Source organism: Symphodus melops, assembly GCF_947650265.1.
Source record: "Symphodus melops genome assembly, chromosome: 4".
Classification (NCBI taxonomy): domain Eukaryota; kingdom Metazoa; phylum Chordata; class Actinopteri; order Labriformes; family Labridae; genus Symphodus; species Symphodus melops.
In genome coordinates, this window is record NC_136694.1 from 28,648,167 (window position 1) to 28,669,583 (window position 21,417).

The window sequence follows — 21,417 nt, forward strand, 5'->3', positions numbered from 1 at the left end:
TTACTCTAACTACCTTTGTCTGCCTGTTAACATCTAATAATTCATCTTGCTAAAGTAGCTGAGGATTTTGTCCTCTTAGCAGTTTAACTTTTCTCTCATCTGTCCGCTGCTGAGGAAACGATCCCAAACCTCAGACCTACAGGGGGAAAATGTTATGATAAAGTTGGCTTGTAGCTCTTTATAATTACGGCTTACACCAAATATGTTTTGCATTGGGGTAATAAACATGTAATGTGAGGATCAGCACATTTTTATCATGACTCATTTTTTTAATAGACATGATGGCTCTCCGTCCACAATGCGGCCTGACGTGCTAATTTGACAACAATTACTGTAAATGAGTTCACGTGTTTCTTAATGTTAAACTGACAGTATAGATTAGAGGATCCAGAGGAATATCATCTTTATTATTATTATATTATTATTTGTTATTATAGTATTTGCATGTATCAACATGACTCTGTTCCTTTAAAAACCTCCAGGTGTTTTTTTTTTTTTTCTCCATTTGGATCATTGAAACCAGGTCTTTTAATAACGACTTCCATTGTTTTCATAAATTAAATAGTTCTGCTGTTTGGCTCATTGGCGGCTTGTTCCTTTTCATACATTCAGTAAAAGTAATGAAAATGTGACTCGATCATTCTGACTTGCTTTATTTCATACAGAGCGGGGTGGCTGTTTCTGGACTACACTAGAAAGGCAAACATGGGAATATGGTCAACTTTATTTAAATTGTGCATTATAACAATATGTTAAGCAAGACAATACAAAACATTGTGACATAATTTATGCATGTTGGCCAGCCAAGAGCAAAACAAAGGGAAATTATATTTCAATAGAAAAACACGTTTTCTAAAAAGGTCAGTTTATATATAATTTCTATAAGTCGATGAAAACACTCAAAGCGTTCGCTCTCCCGAGCTGCAGACGTCGTCTTTTTAATCACATTCATGTTGATGTGGATTTATTACGTTACACCGCGTTTAAACAGGTTTCTATAGGTGAAGCACAAACGTCAACCTGGAGTACAGTTCAGTATGTTTTGTCTTTGGACATCTTTAAAATATGACTTTTACATGAAAGTGTAAAGTTGGAAAATCACTAAGGAGCAATCAGTTCTCTGATTCTCTGATTCCCTCAAACAACCTTTTCTACCAGAATCAAAACATGTTAACCCATCGAGGAATTGTCTCTTAATCTGTCTTAATCTTAGCTCTTTGACCTTCTTCGTCTTCTGACGGTGGCGTAACACTCTGTGTGAAAGCAGGAAGTGGAAGCTGGTGCTGAAGCTGTTAAATATAATGTGTTGGGCTTTGGTGCTCCAACTTCACAGAAATCTTTCCATTCCTTTTATTAGCAGTTTAGATGTTCCTGTGTGTATGGTGCATGATGTTAGTGTTTCCATTTTAGAGAGTTTAACGTTTCACTGAAGCAGCAGTGAGTTTGAAGGTGGGCGAGGCGACGCTGCAAAACAAATTTCAGGACCTGATAGTTCGGTCCAAGGATACGACGGGACAGAAGATTCCCCCCACATGCTAAATTAACCGTAACGTTTGAAAGTCACGTTTTTTGTATTTTTCCATTTTCATCCCGTGTTTCTCAGCAGCATTTGTCGAAACTTTTATTTGGGTGTGTTTGTCAGAAACATACAGAATGAGAGCGAAGAACTTATCTTACGTTTTGAAAAAAAAAAAAAAAATAAATCTCATCCTTTTGTGTTTCTGACGGTTTTAAAAAGTGTCTTTAAGGATTTTTTTTTTTTTTTTTTTTCTTCAGTGAACTCGGGTCACTTTGTTTTCTGGGGTTTTAAGACCACGCTGGAGGAGGAGCGTACGCAGGAAAAGGCTGACGGAGAGATCTTCTTGGGGTCAATGTAGTTGTTCTCTAGTCTCACGGCAACCAGGGTCGACTCGTCACTCAGGTTTGGGTCACAGATGCTTTCTTCAGGGATGCTCCTGGAAGTCACAACAAAAGGATGCAGTGAGATAAACGTTCAGATATTTACTCAAATAATCAATCAATCATTTGCTCGATCAACACGTCCAGAAAAAAGGCTTTAAGTATATACATTATATTCTTATATTCACTGTAGTGTTACATAAGATAAACAGCTGAAACTTTTAACTGCTGAAAAACTACAAGAATGTCATTTTTAGCTTTTATTTTTTTTTCCATGAAAAAATATTTTATTTTTATTTTTTTTATATTCTGAAATCAGATTTGCATGAAAACTAACTTAATTCACATATATTTTATTTTATTTTATTTTATTTTATTTTATTTTTTTAAATCTAGTCCTTATGAGTATGGCTCGCAGGGTTCGCTCCGAGGTTTTCCGCACATGGAGGGTCAGCCATCTTGGCCGTGAAAGAACATGATGCAAAGTCCCCGGTTATATAAACGTGTGCAAATACCTGGCGTGTGTGTGTGTGTGTGTGTGTGTGTGCGCTGTGCGCGGACCTGAGAGTGAGTAATGAGGTGATTCAGGGTGACTCTCAGGTGGAAATATGAAGCAGCTTGTTTTTTTTCCCCTTGTCGTCAAGACAACTCCCCGTCCAGTTCACTTTGAATTGTTTTCGTCTGATGAGTGAGTCAGGAGTCTGGTCGGCCTCGTGTCTGTTGTGGGACCTTTTGTTGTTGGTCTTAAAATGTGCTTTTTTATTCTTTCCTTACGCGGCATCTTCAATGATCTGGTTTTGCTTTATTTGTCGTTGCTGCTGAATTTTGAGGATTCCCTCTCGTGCATGAAACTCCAAACTAATCAAATTTAGTGACTGCAGAATCAAATATATGTCATTGTGACATCAATAACAAAGGATTATCCTTTTATCCGAATGTAAAACACTTGAAAGTGGAGTTTTCACATCACAGGAAACATTTGGACTCATTGAATCATTACCTGATGTTGTTGTTGTTCAGTCTCAGAAAGTGTAAGTTGGTCATCTCGTTGATGCCGGACGGCACGCTGACCAGCTGATTGTGATCCAAACACAGTTCCACCATGGAGTTGTACGAGCCCACGAACGACTCGGGTTCGATTCCCTCCCCATCCAGTTTATTATAAGAGAGGTAGAGGTACTCGATGCCCGGGTCCATATGAGCGAAGACATAACCTGTGGAGGTCAGAAAACACAGGAGCTATTAGAGTTCAGTCTATTCAGCTGGGAACGTTCATCAATCAATTCATCATAACAAGTGTTATCTTCAGCTTCTCTGCTAAAGAGCAGCTAAAAGACTCATATTCATTCATCCATATGTAAACAGTCTGTTTCAGATGTGACTGAAGGGAGAGCTTGTTACGGCAGGTTCAGAGCTGATATTGGTTTTCGTCTATATTTACATTGTACTGGATCAGAAACCAAAGGTCGCCCTGTGTTCTGGGAGGATTTGGTCCCGAGGCAAATCAAGTTGAGAAGCAGTGCTCTAAATAATCCATTTTCTTCTAGCAGACCTAGAAATGTTTTTTTTTTTTGTATCCCATCTTCCACACGTCATATGTTGTCTTTGCACTCACCAGGCACCCTCTCTATCTTGTTTCCCACCAGCACTAAGTGAACCAGAGACATGGGAAGGTAGGAAGGAACCAGGTAGAGATCATTATATGAGAGGTCGATGGACTCCAGATTTCTGCAGAAAGATGAGAAATGAGGAAACAGTGAGGGGCGGAGCCACTAAAAAAGACACATATTAATATATCTGATTAGGTGCTGATTACACTGATTATAACAGTCAGCTTATGGAAAAATAGAATAAAATATATATTGTTGAGTCATAAATGATACTGTACGTTACCTGTGGTGAATCCAGGCCATCGGGGCGATCCGGCTCTCGTCCAGCCTGTTGTGTCGGAGCGAGATCACGTTCAGATTGAGAGTCTGATTGAAAACCGTCTCTGAGATTTCCTCGATCAAGTTGTTTTCCAAGTACAGCTCCTGAACAACACAAAGAATGAAAATACAGCAGAGAGAAGAAAGTTTAATAGGTGGAAACTTGTTGGCAGGTGAGTGAGTCAGTAATCGTGGGATCCCTGTAAATACTTCATTTTTTTTCTTCTTTTTATTGAAAGAAGATTGGGTTTGTATGTAATTAAAGCGTTATGCTAGCTGAGTGCTTTTGGTTCAGAGATGTTGGCAGACGGCTCCGTGGTTTGTTTGGACTGTTTGTGGTTATAAGTGCAAAAAATCCACGCCAAAACAAAACTCTTGTTTATGACGAGCAGAATCTAAAAGTGTGAAGTCAGAAACAGTAAACGGAGTTTATTAAAGAGAGAGAACGAATGTGAACAGTAGATTATAATCTCGGGTACTTCCAAGGATCAAAACACCAGGTCGGTTTTAAAGGTGGATTGTTCAGCATGGTTCGCTCTCTGTTTGTGGTTAACCACACGCCATAATTACAGGTCGGTGGACCCGTTTCCCACAGGTAGGAGCAGAGTCGACTCTACGGGGGGAAGAACTGGAGCCAGAAGGAAAATACTAAAAGTTACTGATTGACTGACTGCAGACAGCTGCTAAAAAAAAAAAAAAGGCCCTTTGATAATGTGTCTTAATGATGGTTAAATGTGTGACCTTTGACCCACTCATCATGACATCAAACAGGAGTTTCATGTTGTAGTGGTTCCTTTATGTTTCATGCTTTAGTACGGAGATAAACAGATGTTACTCTCATACCAGTAATGACACCGGGAGGCCCTGCGGTACGGTCCGGAAGTGGTTTCTGCCCAGTCGGAGGTAGGAGAGCTGGATGAGGGGGGCGAACGCCAGAGGGGCGACATTCCCCTCACTCAGCAGATTTCCTTCCAACTCCAGAATCATCAGACTGCTCAGACCTGAAAGAAAGAACAGATAAACACGGCTGTTTGAATCAGGACAAACAAATAAACATCCGTCACACTGCTTTTTGTTTTTCCTGCAGAACACAACAGGAGATTCTCGTTTCATTCATTAAATATGAGGTATTCAAAGATGGTGGAACAACATGGAGTAATAACTCCAGACTCTCTACACATGATAAGGTGTTTAAGCTTCACATGGTTGGCCAGCAGCACCATGACGACCGCTTCAAACACGTCACGATTTCTGCGCGTTGTTTAAAAACACACCTGGTGCCGCCCAAACTGTTTGACAATTCTTTTCGAACTAAATATTTATCTCAGACGTCTGGTCGGTCTGTGCACTCGAGCTGAGGAGAGAGAGAGAGAGACACATCGATCCTCCTCCCTCCTCCTGGAAACACGTCGGTGACGTCACGGAGCGCTGCGTGAGTGGGAACCGCGCTGAGCTCGACCCGGCGGCGGGCAGATACACTCTGGCGTCGAAGGCGCTCGGTAGGAACTTAAATGTCTGGAGAAAGAAATAACTGCTCCGTGTTAGAAAAACTCAAAGTCTGGTGGTGCGTTTATAAGATCGTGTGGCGATACCTCTGAAGCTGCGCTCGTTGATGATTTTCAGTTGGTTCTCATTGATCTTCAGCTCCTGCAAGGTGGAAGGAAGGTCGACCGGCACAGTTTCTAGATGGTTCCCGTCTAAGTAGAGACGCCTCAAGTTCTTCAAACCCTGGAACGAACGAACACATTGGTGATATCTGCCACCTTCATACAACTCAAATCATCACATACCTGTTATCAGACGTTAAAAAGCTCTGTTTGAAAACGTGTGTGCGTGTGTGTGTGTGTGTGTGTGTCCAGACACACTGGACACGCCATGAAGGGACTTTAAAGACATTTTAACCATCAACATCTCTGCATGTATTGTCTCCCTGTCGATATTCAATGTGTCTGATCTATATGAGTCTTTAAACTTTAGTCCTGGAACAATTTTTTTTTTATTTTTTTTTTTCCCAAGTCCATAAAATATCAGAGTGTCTTACTTTAAAGGCTTTAACATCAATGCCAGCAGAGGTGAGCTTGTTCTTCTTCAAGTTGATCCATTCCAGGTTGGGGATGCCGTTGAAGGCTCCTGCTGGAATGCTGCTGATGTCGTTACCTGCAAGTCGGAAAAAAAACCTTCAGTCAGTGAAGGAAAAAAATAAAAATACAGTAAATTCTGCAACTCTTACTGCAGTATCAGCGCGTTTCTGTATGTCTTTATTTGTGTCATGTGTTCTCTTTATTAAGTCCCTGAAGGGTGCGAGGAGAGAACCTTCTCTAAAGGATGAGAACGTTTGAGCTGTAGTCCCTCCAAAGGCGTCAAACAACAACCAAAACATTTTCCATTGTAGGGGAAATAAAATAAGCAAATTCATTAAAAAGTGCCGTACTGTTAAAACTGCACTGAGGATAAAACGTATTACTGGCGAGGTTTAGGGAAAGACTAAACATGACAGATAAAAGTTTTGCAACCCTGACGCAAACCCCTAACCCAATAATAATTGACCTTCTCACAAATAGTGCGTCTCCAGCCGGGGGCCTGATTGTGTCTATTTCCACTTTGCAATGGAGTTCAGCTCTTCGTCCAAAACGATCAAAAACACATTAGTGAGTCACACAGACGCACAGGGAGACAGGTTCCTTCATTATCTGCTCTCCGTGCAGCTGGATGAACTCTCAGGAACCTCAGATGTGAATAAAGCCTAATTTATGCTTCTGCGTCACGTCGACGCCGTCGTTGTGCATTTATACTCCTGCGTCGAGGGAACGCGTTGCTCTGCAATTCACCACCAAGACGCTAGGGGGCAGTGGCGACGAAGGAGACGTTTGCGGAGGTGAGCTGTCCGACAACTAAATCAATCGAGGCTGAAAACGGGGGAAGTTAACACACTGAGGAACCAGGATCAAAAAATGCATTTTCGCTACTTTTGAATGTTAATCCGCTGAATTTCTTCGCCGTTTGATATTTCCGTTGTGACCGGAAAGCAGCTGCCGGAAATAGACTGGTGTAGTTTTGAGTCCTAAAACCAGGAAGTGAGTTAGCATTTTAGCGCCATGTTTCTAACCTCTAAAAGTCAAAGTGGATTTTGAATGTGTTCGTGTTTAGATGCCTGAAATAAGATCTGTGGTTAACACAAGCTGAAGAGATGTTGATGTTTTGTTAGATGAGATAAACTTCGTACGCTAAGACCCCACTTGTGAATTTTAAAGTTTTTACGCGAACTTTAAGCGGCGGTTGCTAACGAGTAGCTAACTGAAACTACAGTGGTTGTCATGGAGACATTAAACGTCATCACGCCGGGAACTCTCTCCCTAATCCTCCTTACAGCCTCTAGTCATGTTTTACAGTGTTCTTGCAAATATTAGGTTAATAAACAAATTATTAAGCTAACGTTTAGCTAGCTTTTCAAATCCGCTGATTAGATCGATGAAGCATAACGGTCGTGACGTCATTATAAACCGACCGCTGTGTAGTTAGCTTGTAGCATAACGTTAGCTTTTTACTTCTCTCGGCTGCATTAACTCTTCAAACTTCATATAAATGATGTTCATCTGTAAAGATTATCCCGCTGAACAAAACAGCTACACATCAGAAACGTGTGTTTGTTTTCTGCAATGATCCAAAATCCAATGCAAAAATCCCAAAAGAGAATTTTCGTTGGAACCACCGGCGCCATTTTTTCGGGTTGGCCTACAAAAATACGTCATTACTATGAGCGGTTCGCGTTGACGCATCGCGTCGTCAGGATTCCTGTTGTCATATACAAAAATCTTTTCTTTCTTTTTTTTAAATAAAAGTGCAAAATTTTGCTCAAGGGATGTTTGTGTTTCCGTGTTGGATTTTTCAAAATGGCTTCTTTGACTTGGCACTTTCTTCTGCTCCGACTGTTGTGGCGAGGACTTACCTTCCAGAATGAGAGATTTGAGCTCGGGTATGGCCAGAGGAGGGAAGTAGATGAGTTTGGCGTTATCACACGTCAGAGTGACATCAGAGAAATCACAGCCTGGAGGGAGGCTTCCTCTGTCCACCACCAAGATCTCCCTCTCCTCATCTTCCTCCTCTACCTCCACTGTCTCCTCCAGCTCGGTTTCAATCTCCTCCAGCTCGATTTCAGTCTCCTCCAGCTCGATTTCAGTCTCCTCCAGCTCCTCTGTTTCACTCTCCTCCAGCTCCTCTGTTTCAGTAGGAGGTTTTGAGATGGGAGTAGGGAGGAGCTCTGGTTCTTCAGGTTCTTTTGGGGGCATCTGAAACACATCTCCCCTCAGCCACACCTCCTCCTCCTCCATTAGCTCCTGGTTCTTCTCCTCCTCCTCTTCCACCAGCTCCAGTAGTTTCTCCCTTAATTTCTCCTCCTCCTCTCTCCTTTCCTCTTCTCGCTCCCTTTGATTCTCTCTCGCTTCTCTCTCCGTTTCTTCCTCCCATCGCCTCCTTTCCTCCTCCTGCTTCCCCCACCCCTTCTCCTCCTCTTCTCCCTCCTGATGCATCTCTTCCTCCTCCACGAATGCGAGCAGTTCCTCCCTCAGTATCTCCTCCTGCTTCCTCCTGTCCTCTTCTAATTCCCTTTCTCTCTCCCTTGCTTCCCTCTCTGCTTTCTCCCTCTTCCTCCTGTCCTCCTCCTCCTCCATCCTCCTCTCCTCCTCCTCTCTCCTTCTCTCCTCCTGCTTCCTCCACTCCTCCTCCTCTTTCTTTAACTGCAGCTTCAGAGCCTCCTCTTCCTCCCTCCTCCTCTCCTCCACTGTCTTTCTCTGCATCTCCTCCTGCTCCTTCCTCTGCTTTCTCTTCTTCTTCCTTTCCTCGTCCTTCTTTCTGACGCGCTCCTCTTCCTCTCTGTGCTCCTCTTCTTCACGCCAGAGAATTCGCTGGATCTCCTCCTGGGTCAGCGGGGTCACATCCTCACCTGTGTCATTGGGAACTGGGGAGTCACCAGAAAGGTCAAGGCTGGGGTCAAGTTCTGGGTTTGGTGTAGGGCGGTGCGGGGCAGCCAATCAGAGGCAAGGAGGTGATGGACAGAAAAGAGAAGAAGTGACAGAATAGAAAAGGAGTGTCGTAAAGACGGGAGAGGACAAGAAGAGAGGGAGCAAGAGGAAAAATAAAGCAAGCTAGAAATGAAGGATAGAGTGGGAAGTTTGTGAGGACAAAGGGTCAGGACGACAGACAGACAGACAGACAGACAGACAGACAGACAGAAAGACAGACAGAGACGACTTTGTGTTAGTGTTGACGTACACCCGTATTTCTCAGACCGACAATCACTCGACCGGCGTGTTTCAGCTACAGAGCTCTGCTGCTGTAGACCAGTCTGCTTCCATTGAAGGTTCTTCAATAGGAGTTTCAATCAGTTGTTTCATGTTCGCCGGCGTCTGATTAACAGCATTTAGATTTACAAGCTTACATTTTCTTGTCTCTCTCTCTCTCTCTCTCTCCCTCTTTTAAACTCCTTTTTTTTTTTTTTGCATTCGTACAATTTAAACTCTTTTTTTTTTACATTCGGTCAATTTAAACTTTTTTTTTTTTTTTTTTTTACATTCGGAAAATTAAAACTTTTTTTATTTATTTATTTTTGCATTCGAAGAATTTAAACTTTTTTTTTTTTTTTTACATTCGGTCAATTTAAACTTTTTTTTCTTTTCTTTTTTTACATTCGGAAAATGTAAACTTTTTTTTTTCTTTCTTTTTTTTTTCCCAACATAATTTTTCCGGCACAATATTTCTATTGAAACCGTGTAGGTTGTTAAACTTGAGTTATTCTAACAACAGACAGTAGCATTGTGCATTCAAACAATCTGATGACATGTTTTTAATCACTTTGACCAAACGTGGCTCCTTTTGTATCACATGTTGTTTTCTATTCTTACACCAGGTGCAGTAAATGACTAAGTCACTGCTAATTCAAACACTGACGTGCTGCCTCCCCTCAGACTTCATGTTTTTAACACATAATGCCCCCACAGTGTTTATAAACTTAAACACAGACGTAACACGACCTGTTTAAAGCTACTATTTACTGCTGACAGGTAAAGTGTACATGTCACCCTCTCTCCTGCTTTTTTTAAAAACCACTCCACCGCACCTTGATGTGAATATGACTTATTAAAGCTTCAGCCCAAAATAAACTAACATGATACATGGTAATAAATGGAAGCACACAAAGTTAGCGTTTACATCACAGGATCATCGAGGGGAAACTTTGCACACCTGTTATGAAGATTTTATATGAATGGGGTTTTTTGTTTTTTTCCCATCCAAACCCATCAATCTGCCGCTTGTATTAGCTGTCAGCAGGTCCAACACTGTAACATTAAACTCAGATGGAAGTGATCAGCAAAGCATGAATCTCAGAGCCTGGACAAATATTCTCTTTGTTCAGCTTGGACAGATGACGTCACTCAAACCGAGCAGAACACGAGAGCTTTAGAACTAATGCAGACTCTGGACACACACTGGGTTTCCTTTTTATGAGGATACTAATATTAGTTTAGTAATTCTGTCCTGCAGCATCTAAATCAACATTAAGTTTAAACTCATCGTGAACATGTTGAAAACAACCTAAAAAACACACACACAGAAAAAAAACCATTCACAACATGTGTGTCGATCCGACCCAAAATGTTCTGAGCACATTTTAAAGCCACGATTAAGACAGGAAGCAACATACAGAGGCTTTTAATCCATTTTTTAATTATTATTTTATATCGATTATCGTTTATTTTGTTGTTCAAATCCAAATGTGATTTGATTCATGATGACTAAACCTTCCTTGTTTTAATGAGTTTAAGAGTAAACACACTCGTAATGATGTAATTGTCTGCTGAATTGTTCAACTGAACGTCGTACCAATAAAAACGTGGTTCAGCGGGTTGTGTAATTACTTAATTAGCGCATTATTTTTACCCCCAAATGGTTTTTGGTTAGGCAGAAATAAAACCCATTCTGTCCCCACATCCTGCTTGTTCTGTTGGGCGGCTGGATGTAGACCTGCTCCCACGGGGGGGGGCGCTGGCCTAGCGGGTCGTTTACATGCCCCGTATAGAGAGGCTGAGGTCAATAAAGTGGGCAGACCAGGTTTGAATCCTACCTGGAGCTCGTTTCCTGTTTGTTGTTCCTCACTCTCTCTCTCTCTCTCTCTCTCTCTCTCTCTCTCTCTCTCTCTCTCTCTCTCACTGATTGTGGACTCTATCGTGTTTTTACAGTAAATCCTTAAAAGCCCCCAAAAAAGTAATTGATGCTTTTAGAATGAATACAGTTTAAATTGTGCTCAAATTTAAATTGGGAAAAAAAAGCTTCCCGGTTTGAAATGTGAGATTAAATCGCTCTGGATGTTGCGTCACGGCTTGGCCACATGTTGTGTTTCTACCTGGCTCCATGCAGACGGGACAGCACTCCCCGGCAGGAGTGAAGGGGAAGTGGCAGTGTGTTTTGGGACAGGCGATCTGGTCACAAATCACTTGTCCTCTGGTGCACTGACAAGTCACACAGGGCCGAGGAGACCAGACGGCTCGGTCGAACATGGTGAGACCCCCGTACACACAGTGGCCCTGCTTACCTGGAACAACACAAACACACACACACACGTTTACTCTTCAACATCTTTTATTGAATCAATCAGTCATTTCTGTTAAAGGTGGATGTGTCTAATAGTTTAGTCTAAAGGTCAAAAGGAAGCTCGAGCTCCTTTCTTTAACATGCATGTTGGACCTGCACATCATGGTGGGAGGTATTTACATGTTAGTGTTCAGACATGCACACTCTCTCTCTCTCCCTGTCCCGTGATGAAGCCAGTCGTCCTCATTCCCCCGCCGGCCTGCAGTCACACTGCTCCAGGTCCAACCACACCTGAACACACTTTGCAGACTGTGCTTAAAGGGATACTTCACCTATTTACATGAAGCTGTGTATCATTACAAACATGGTCGTGAATCCAGCCCTCATTTTGCCCTGAGACGAGAAAAAAAATGTGTTTTTCTTTGCTTGAAAGTTTTCTGCATGTGATGCAAAAAGTGTCATATTGCATCACATGCATGTTTCTAATGATACAAAGCTTCATGCAAATGGGTGAAGCCTCCCTTTAAGACCTCCTCTTTGAACGGTACCAGCTAGCAGAGCTGAGACCTTCATGAATGACTTTTTTTTGTTGTGGCGATTTTGAAGGAGAACGAAGGCCCTTTCTTTCTGATTTGTCTGTTTTGTCACCGAGGACGCCGCTCGTCAGCGAGCACACAAACAAACCGGATGAATAATTTACGAGGTGAATTCCAACCGGCACCCTGTGACGGTCCCGCCTCTTTAGATGGCTGACATGCTTTGTCATTCTCCTGGTGCAGTAATTGGCGTGCTGTGTTGTTCGCTGGTGCAGCCTGTACTTTACTATCAGAAACACACAAAGCAGTGATTTGTCGCGCTGCACTCCTCCCTCCACGTTTACTCCACCTTGAAAAATTAGAAACGGGGCAGGACGAGGACGACTGGCAGCGAGTCAAAAGAAAACACTGTAAACTACTATGATGTCTGCTCCAGGTCTTTCCTGTCTGTCATCTATCCTTTCTAATGGTATGCTCTTTGTTTTGCCCATGGAGTCCCAGGTAGTTAAGGCTCAGGTTATTCCTCTTAAATATGGTCTCTCTCCTTTTTTACTGTGAGCGGGGAAACGGTCACCCTGTCATCTCTGCCCGAGCACTCGTACTTTAGAGCTTTACTTTTCTCTTTAAACCGTCGTCTGACCCACAAACAATATCTTTATTGTCTCGTAATTTCTGGGTTTTTATTTGAATGATATAGTCGCCTCTATGGCCCCCTCATTCTGTCGGTTTCAGCGCAGACTTGAATTTATTTGGTGAAACTCCTCGTTGATTAATTACGTTTCATTCATCCTCTTACACTCTTATTTGTAAAGTTGGTTGTAGTGTTTGTGTATTTGTACCTTTTCTTTTTATATTATCTTTTCATACTGTTACACTGGATTGCTCTAACAGCATTTCGCTGTACTTGTACAATGACAATAAAGATATCCTAATTAATCAAAAAGCGATAAATTGACAAACATTTAAAAAAAATTAAGTTTACTTTTTTCTTTTTTAAGAAGAACACATAGTTAGCTTCACTAATGTGAGGATTTATAGGACTATTAGTCGGACAGAAATAAGAGATAATTCAGGGGCCTGTGTCCTAGCGGTTAGCTTGCGCCCCCCCGTGTACAGAGGTCTTTCCTGACTTTCATTCCCCACCATCACGGCATGAAAAGCCCCAAATACACATCAGAAATAAAAGGGATTAAAAGATTAAAGAAACTAAAAGATTCTTGTAAAACTAACCGATCAACCAACTGACTTAACGTTGCATTTCTACGATGTAGTCATTGAGTAGCTGAGAGAGCCATAAAGATTACTAAGTGTCATTTAGCATGCTTGTTAGCATGGTTGCTAACAGTAATTTCAAACGATCATCTACTCCTGTCTAGTAACCGTCCAAAAAGCACTACTCTTTGCTGAACTATTTAAGATCTTTTAATGCAGGTTAAACAAACAACACAACTAGCAGGCTGCGATAACCTTTGCGATTTTTGATTTCCTTGCAGATAAACTTTGTTGACATGAGCAAATATGTCAAACTGGAATTCAATAAAAGGGTCCTTTTGTGAGCTCCTTTTAAGGCCTGTTTGCTTCACGTCTTTTCATGACTGATAGATTGTGCTGGAAAACATTTTTAGATTTCAGATTAAAAAAGCAACACGAGTACAATCAATTTCCTTTTTTTGTTTTATTTTGTAGGGTTACGTAAAGACATGCTAGTCCTGAGCATGGTTGGTAAATGTGGGTCCAGTTTAGAGGATGGTTAGGATGAGTCTGTTTTCCAAGAGCTTTGAGGTTTCGCTGATTTCGTTCCCATTGTTTGGGCAGAAGAAGAAGCGACTTGTTCCAGTTATGATCTCATTCGGTCTGAACCTGGAGCTCCAGCTTCATACCATATCTATTCTGTCTTCTTACATTTATCAAATAAAACATCCTCTTCTCTCGACCTGCACAATGCTGTTTGTGTCTGTGCGTTTAGAAGACCGCAGACTTGTTTGGTTAGTTCAGCTGATACTCAGAGTCAGTCTCAGGATCTTTGAGGTCAGGTGACATAACGCCAGTAAAAGTGTCCAAATCTACAGATCTGTAACGTTAATGTTTTATATATTTTATATTTTCTGTATTTGATTAAAACCTGAAAGTAGATTTGGGGGGAAAGGCAGCGTGTGATACTTAAATCTGATGCGGTTCAGGTTGTTTGAATATTAAAAATAGATATTTCCTTCATGTTGATTAAGTGAGAGATGACAGAAAACTGAGATTTAACAATTAAATAAATCTCTGTAAAATGCTGGAGGTCAACGTTGAGTTTAGTTTTAAAACAAAAGTAACTATTGTTCTCAAGTGAAGCTGTGATTTTATTTTATTTTTACACTGTAGTACCCTGCAGGATTTTGGCGGCTGTAGCTCAGTGGTCTCTCAACCGGAAGGTCGAGGGTTCGATCCCCAGCTCCTGCGAGCAACATGTCCGATGTGTCCTTGGGCAAGACACTTAACCCTGAATTGCTCTGTATGCAGTTCGCTGCTCCTGTGGTCGAACGCTTGCCGCGCTAATTACCCCACGGGGATAAAAAAAAAAAAAAAAAGAGGAGCGATATTAAAAATCCAGTTAAACCATGAAGGTCTTCTTAAATTAGATCTATGTGATGTACTGAAAAATAAATGTTTTTTACCTTAAATTCAGGGTATAATTGACATAAATTTATTATATTCTTACAGCAGCTGATCCAGTCACAGGGAGCCACGTGGACCCGAGAGTCGTGTTCGTCCGACGTTTGTAACTTTCTGTTTATTTCAAACTGTTTGGTTTTTTTTGTTCCCTGCTGGTCTGAACAAAGAGTCATGCTCTTATATTCCAAACAGCAATTAAAAAACAGGAGAAAAGTAGTTTAAAACAACATGGAAAAAAAGCTGAGTGCCACCAGCATCACCGCGCTGACTCATTACATAATGCTGACTTCACTGACGCTCCACGTGGCTTTGAGCTTCTCTCCTCGCCCCTTCGTGGGGATTTTTCTGGACTTATTTTCTAACAAACTCTTTTCCCACAGATAACTTTTTTTTTCCCCTTCTTTTCATCATGAAAATTGGATGATTTTGATGATTTGTCATTAAATAACTGAGCTGTCATAACAAGCCGCTTCATTACAAGAGCAATGAAGCCTCCGAGCTGCACTCTGCACGTCGACATCCCCTTTGATTTGTTTCTACTCAGTTAAAGATTTAATGCTATTTTATTGACTGGCAAACAGTTTTAATGTACCACTTCAAAAGTTGAAGCTTGTTTCCATGCTGGGCTTACACATAGATGTACATGCACTGAGACAGACTGCTTTCATTGTTTGGGAAATTGGTCACATTTCTCGTGACATCTTTAAAGTTTGAACTTCTGCAGTTTTTCTCCTCAATCCTTGGATGGATTTGGTGGATTATTACAGGAGGCCACAGCAAAGCCTGAAACATGTCACGTTGCTTACAGCTCTGCAGCTTTGAAGTGGTCGTTGTCTTTTATACTCTCTGTCCATTGTTATTGTGTCCACCTCAGTTTCAGCTGTGCAGCATTTCAGAGTGTGTCATTCGATAGAGAAGCATAAACAACGTTTTGATTAATCGTTCAAACTGTCGGAAAATAATCTGCCACAAATGTTGCCCACAAAATGGAGTTAAAAGCATTTGTCAAGTATTTTAAATATAATAGATGGTTTCTACATCAAAAGGAAAGACGTGGAATAAATGTGAGTTAATTATGGGGGGTTTGGCTGAGTCATAAAAAAGCTAAATATTCAATGACTCTTGGACTAGAAATGTGAAGATAATCTGTTTTTTACAGCTCAATATGTAGAAGAATATTTGTCCGCCACATATCCGCCTCTTTTAAGTGTCGAGGAGAAGCTGAGGTTACGACAAAAAAAAGTAAAAACATGAAATAAAAGCTCAACATCCAGTGTGTGGTTTGTAAATAAACTTGATTAAAAAGTTAACTAATTAACTCAGGGCTTTCTAATTAATTAATCGAAATTAATCGCATTTTAAGTGCATCACAATATTTGCCCTAAAAAGCAACACTTCTCAATCTAAATGGATTTTAGTGGATGAATGAATACAATGCATGCAGTGTTACTTTGGTTCTTGTTTCATAAAGCTGTTGGATCTTGTTTGAAATAGTTTTTCTGCTACAGCAGCTGGAAAGTTGAATCACACGTTGCTAGCTTTAGCACATTTTCTAACCTCTTATCTTCTACCTCTAATAGTGGTCGACAGTCCAGAGCGATCAATTCAGCGAGTGAATTTATAACTTTATCAGACGTTGAGTTACTAATTTTGGTCCTGAAGACATTTGGTCGAGTTTAGGCTGCAAACGCTTCTTGTTTGTACTAAGCTAGCAAAAAGCTCGCGATAAGCTAACGCGTAGCTATGACAAACAGTTCCGCGCTGTTTATGTTTGTTTATGTTTACTTGAATTTCCCTCGGGATCAATAAAGTATCTATCTATCTATCTATCTATCATGAGGCAAACTGTGATTAAATGCGTTAAAAAAATGTAATATGTCATTTTCTTGTAAATAATTAATCATAATTAACGCGTTAAAGCCCCGCCCCTAAAATAAATAAAACCTGACAACCTGTGCTCAAGTTCAGAAAGTCCAAGAAAAAGGTTGTACTGTAGCTCTTCAGAATAAAAAGGACTTCATATATAGAGTGAGCAGTATAATTGTTGTGTGACCTGTTATAATAATGGGTGTTGTGTTGTAGTGTCACTGACCTGGGATAACATTGTAGGTCGAGTGCTGTTCTTGTTTGTAGGACTTCAGGAACAGAGTGCCTCCCTGCTGTTCTTTAAGCTCCACTGGGACACTGGGACCAGGAATCAGTCGAATCTTCATCGGTCTGAGGCGTCCCCCTCTGGCCTGCCGACGACCTGAAACATAAACGTTTGCATTATTTACTATCAATGTACAAACTTCTAAAAGGCAGAAAGAAGAATTATCTAAATCCACTTGATTTAAATAATATTCTGAAGATCAGTTTACAGACTGATTTCATGTTTTATGTATCTTAATTAAAACCATAAATGGCTGATTGAAATTCATTAAAGATACCTTCTTTTAGCATAAACTGATTCAAAGTACTGATGAATAAAAGAGAATAGACTCAAGACTCCACCGTGCTGCATATCAATCAGCTTCTAAACTATTGGTTGGTGTTTTTCCGTTCTGATTGGTGAATCTCGCATTTTCTCTTCTGTCCTGGATTCATCTACGACAGTCAGTGAAATGTAACGGGGTACCTTGTCCGTCCCTCTTTCTCTTCTGTCTCGGCGTCCCACCGTCCTGGTTCCAGTGTCCGGCCTGAGCGTCAGTACTGGTCATCAGCCCCAGTAGCAGCCACAGACTGGCCACCACAAGCCACCACCTCATCCCTGTAGAGCGAAAACATCTTAGATTCATGCTTCTAACTTTACCGCCTGCTCGGCAAGAATCAAGCAGTTTAATAAAATCAACAAGAAAATAAAAGCCAACTCTCCAAGCAGACACAGCTGGGGAAACACTCTCTATAGCCTTTGGATCTATGACGGTGACCATCATCCATATCCAGGGTTTGAACTATATTCCTGTTTGCTCTTTACGGTCAACCCAAAATAAATCCATGCAAATCATTAAAAGAAGCTTTAACTTTTCTTACTCTTACCTTTTTTTAAATGTGAGAACTTAAATCCTGAATGTTTGGAGAACCAGCAGCCAATGGCACAGCTCTGTTGTTTTTCTTTTCATAGAACAATAGAGACGGATGTTTTCACCTGGAGTCGCCTCCCTGATAAAAAGAGCTGTCAGCGTTCCTACGAGACCTCATATAGCCCTCTGCTGGGGTCTTAATGGCTGGTTGCTTTTACGCATGTGTGTGTGTGTGTGTGTGTGTGTGTGTGTGTGTGTGTTTAATGACTAGTCTACACAGAGCAGTCCTGTCATTATTAAAGCAGGGATCTGAAACAAGCACACGCCTTCACACACCTGATACTTTGTTTTCTGTCTGATTCCCTCGCTGAATGAGTTTTTCTGCATCAGCCTCAATAACTGTAATAAATGTTCTGTAGCTGTGCCGCAGTGCATGATGGGAAGTCACACAATGATTTCAGTCTAATATGCCGGAATGGTTCCCAAACAAGCCTTGGATGTTCATATGAAGACGTAAAGTAAATGACTTTCTCTAACTGAATGTACTAAAAGGTTTATGTGGAGAGTTGGAGGAGACCAAACCAGAGGTCGAAGGTCAGAGAAGTGATTCATCAACGAGACACAAAAACAACTTCAGCTGCGTGCTGCTAATGCTAAACATCTGTTCTCTGACATGCCAACATTACTTTTTAACTTGATAATGGGATAAGTTGTTTCCAAAAAAAAAAGTATAAAAACACAAAGTGAAAATTGACGAAGAAAACTTAAAAAAAAAAAAAAAAAGCTTAAATCTACCACCTTCTTCATTTATCCATTTCTATTTTACGTCTGCGTGATGTCATTTATTGGCATCAGTGGATTTTTTTTTTTTCTTTGTGACGAAGCTTCATGTAGTTTGATAAAAAGTTTGAGGGATTCATGTTTAAAGTTTGTAAATTCAGTTTTTTCCCCAGACATGATCAGATTAAAACGTGTGTGAATGATTTGTTTGAATAACTACAGCTCACATAAAGTTTTTAAAGAGCAGCGGCAGCCCTCATAATGATTACACATCCCTTATCCATGACATCCGCCCAAACACTATTAACATCAATCACATGAACGGCTTCACATTTTCATTTAAAGCAAAACACAGTCAGCCAGCTGTAAGATCGTCCCCCTTCAACCTGGCAGCAGCCAATCAGAAACCAGCGATCAGCGATGTCTGGGAGACAAAAGGAAAATAAGAGCGAGCGAGAGAGAGAGAGAGATCCGTGTGTGTGAGACAGAGGAAAGAAAACAGGAGGGAGGGGAGAGAAATGGAAAATATTCAGCGGCTCAGTTTCTGGATGAGCAGGCTCAGATGGAGACTTCCAGCAGCAACAGCAGAGGATAAAAATAACTCGAGGGCTGTGTTTATCTGTACTTTAATATAAGGCGGCTGTGTTTAGGCTGGCGCTTTTGTGTCTGTTTGTTTCCCCTCAGTATTAAACTAAATATCTTGACGTGAGTGACATTCGACTCCGCTGCGGTCGCTCACAACGAGACTTCCAGTGTGTCCACTTTTTATCGATCGCTCCGCTCCAATCAAGCAAACTGGTTTTTACATATTTTAAAGCAGCGCTCTCGGAGATCTCATTTATCTGCTCTTTGGCGCCCCCGATGGTAAGATGCTGTAAGTGCAGCTGTGTCCGTGGAAATCTCTCTTCTGTAGATCCAACCAGCGTCTTTGCTAACAGTCTGATCTGTTTGTCTTCACCTGATTATTATTATTATTATTATTATTTTTGGCACTCTTTCACTAACAGAGGTCTCAGATGTAAATTATCTCCCCGGTGTTTGATGATACTCGAGAGTCCAACCTGATTAAGATCTGAGAATAAACCTGAATAAATATGTTCTTTCAGATTCTTCCTAAATGTCCTCGGAGCTTATTTTTGATTTTGCTTCAACACGTCCAAAAAAAATCATCTGTGAGCAGAATCAAAAACATTCAGAAGTGACGAAAAACAGACTGGTGAAAATAAAAGGCTCAAGGATCTGGTTCCTCTGGGTCGGCTCTGGTTCACGCTTCGACTCCTATTCGATTTTTTTAGAAGAAGCCTCTTTCCTTTTTGTTTGTGTTTTAATTCCTGCGAACAAGATGGTCAATGGAAACCTTCAAAAAAAAAAGTTGTTTGTAAATCCTTAAATTCCGGACAGATTGACAGATTACAGACAGGAGAGGGAGACAGAGAGGGGGAGGAGCTGAGGACGGACAGACACACAGACGTTGACTCTACTTTACCAGCAGTTTGAAGGCGTTTGAAGGACTTGAGGCCAAATTCTTTAGCCCTCTCTTTTCTCCCACTCTGGTTCTGCAGGAGCTCCAGGAGAAGTGTGTGTGTGTGTGTGTGTGTGTGTGTGTGTCCCTATGTGACGACACTATGCGTGTGTGTGTGTGTGTCCTGGTGTGTTTGAGAAGTGAGGAGCAGTTTTGTACGGTGCAGAGCAAGCTAAGTGTTCTGAGGGAAGCCAGGATTTGTACTGCTACTTGGACATACCAGAGAGAGAGAGAGAGAGAGTACTAAAAAAAAAAAAGAGAGAGAGAGAGACAGGTCTGACATCTGTCTCGCTGCCTGAGCGAGGTTACAGCCAATGTGCTCCGGGACATCTGTGAATGACAGTCAAAGCAAAGCCGACTTTTGGAAACATATTCACGCGCTGCACGAACACAGCAGACGGTTCGAAACATGAAGGATGATGAAGAAAGAGACGAAGAGGAAAGTGTCAGAAGGAGGTGAGGAGGAGGAGGAGGAGGGGAAGTTTCCATCTGAGACAGACAGAGGTCAGAGGTCGTCCAGAAAGACTTCATGTGGAAAACTGTGCACTGTGAAGACCTCACAAGCTTCACCAGGGAACAAACCTGAAGACACAGAACCAAAACACTTAGATTATAAAATGATGGAAAAAACAAAGAGCTGTAAATAATCTGTTTATATAAACCAGCAATATATTTATATACAGCAACTCCTGTTGAGCATGAAATGGTTTATGTAAGTTATTTTCCTCAAACGTACCCGAGAAAGAAATCCCATGATGCCTTTCTTCCTCTATTATAAAATAATCCGACTGTATATCTGAAGATATTCAATTTAATCTGAACAATTTTATTAATCCCAGTTTGTTTGGAGAAGGTCGTACGCCGTGACGTACAGACAACCGTTATAAATAAAGGGATAATAACGGCTCATTTAAACCCAAACGGCCAAAGAGCAAACTAGCCAATCAGAGACGGAGTAGCGACGGTTATCGCGTCACCATCCTATGAAAATAAATTCAGCTCCAAAGTGAATGAATACTGTCGGGAGTGGGAATATACTATATGGAGAGAAAAATAAGAGGGTATACTTCTTATACCTGCGTGCTGTTTCACTTCCCTGTGTCCACGTGCTCAATATTCACCTGCTTCGCGATGTTCACGTTAACTGATCACGCTCCTTACGCATGTCGATGACGTCAGCACCTCATGAACAGTTAGCGCGTGTCGGAGACGAGAGCAGCGGCGGGAAAGTTCCCTGGACTCTGTCCGTAAATTAAGTATATTTAAGTATTCCCTTTGTTATGGGATCTTTACTGTCCTGTTTCCAACAGTGTTTCCAGAGTTGAGTCAATGACGGAACACTAATTAAACACAACACTGGATTAATAAAGTTAATAAATATAGTTAATAAATAAACGTCTCCTCATCATTTCCTCTGTATACACCGTCCTGTTTCAAGCCTTTAAAGAATTAGCTGTGTCTTATCACCTCTCAAACATTCAATGATGGCCAATCAACGACTCGTACCC

The 21,417-nt window shown here is 41.2% G+C and overlaps 2 protein-coding genes across 5 annotated transcripts in view; one reads left to right on the top strand and one right to left on the bottom strand.

Annotated features, from left to right (window-relative positions):
* The window catches only part of cenpp (centromere protein P), a 73,778-nt gene that overhangs the window by 49,250 nt on the left and 3,111 nt on the right, over positions 1–21,417 (top strand). The gene's annotated exons all lie outside the window — the stretch shown is intronic.
* Positions 638–20,685, bottom strand: ecm2 (extracellular matrix protein 2, female organ and adipocyte specific). Of its 4 annotated transcripts, XM_079341505.1 has the most exons (13): positions 20,646–20,685; positions 19,874–20,491; positions 17,223–17,354; positions 16,698–16,853; positions 11,224–11,412; positions 7,774–8,820; positions 5,869–5,984; positions 5,420–5,555; positions 4,671–4,828; positions 3,793–3,932; positions 3,515–3,627; positions 2,900–3,113; positions 638–1,955 (listed from the first exon to the last, which is right to left on the bottom strand). In XM_079341505.1, exons 3-13 carry the CDS (start codon positions 17,350–17,352, stop codon positions 1,787–1,789), a joined length of 2,568 nt encoding a protein of 855 aa, XP_079197631.1. In that variant the 5' UTR covers positions 17,353–17,354; positions 19,874–20,491; positions 20,646–20,685; the 3' UTR covers positions 638–1,786. The 4 variants fall into 4 exon arrangements, with proteins under 4 accessions (XP_079197631.1, XP_079197630.1, XP_079197629.1 ...); XM_079341504.1 differs by lacking the exon at positions 20,646–20,685 and having other exon boundaries at positions 19,874–20,582; XM_079341503.1 differs by lacking the exons at positions 19,874–20,491; positions 20,646–20,685 and having other exon boundaries at positions 7,774–8,781; positions 17,223–18,365.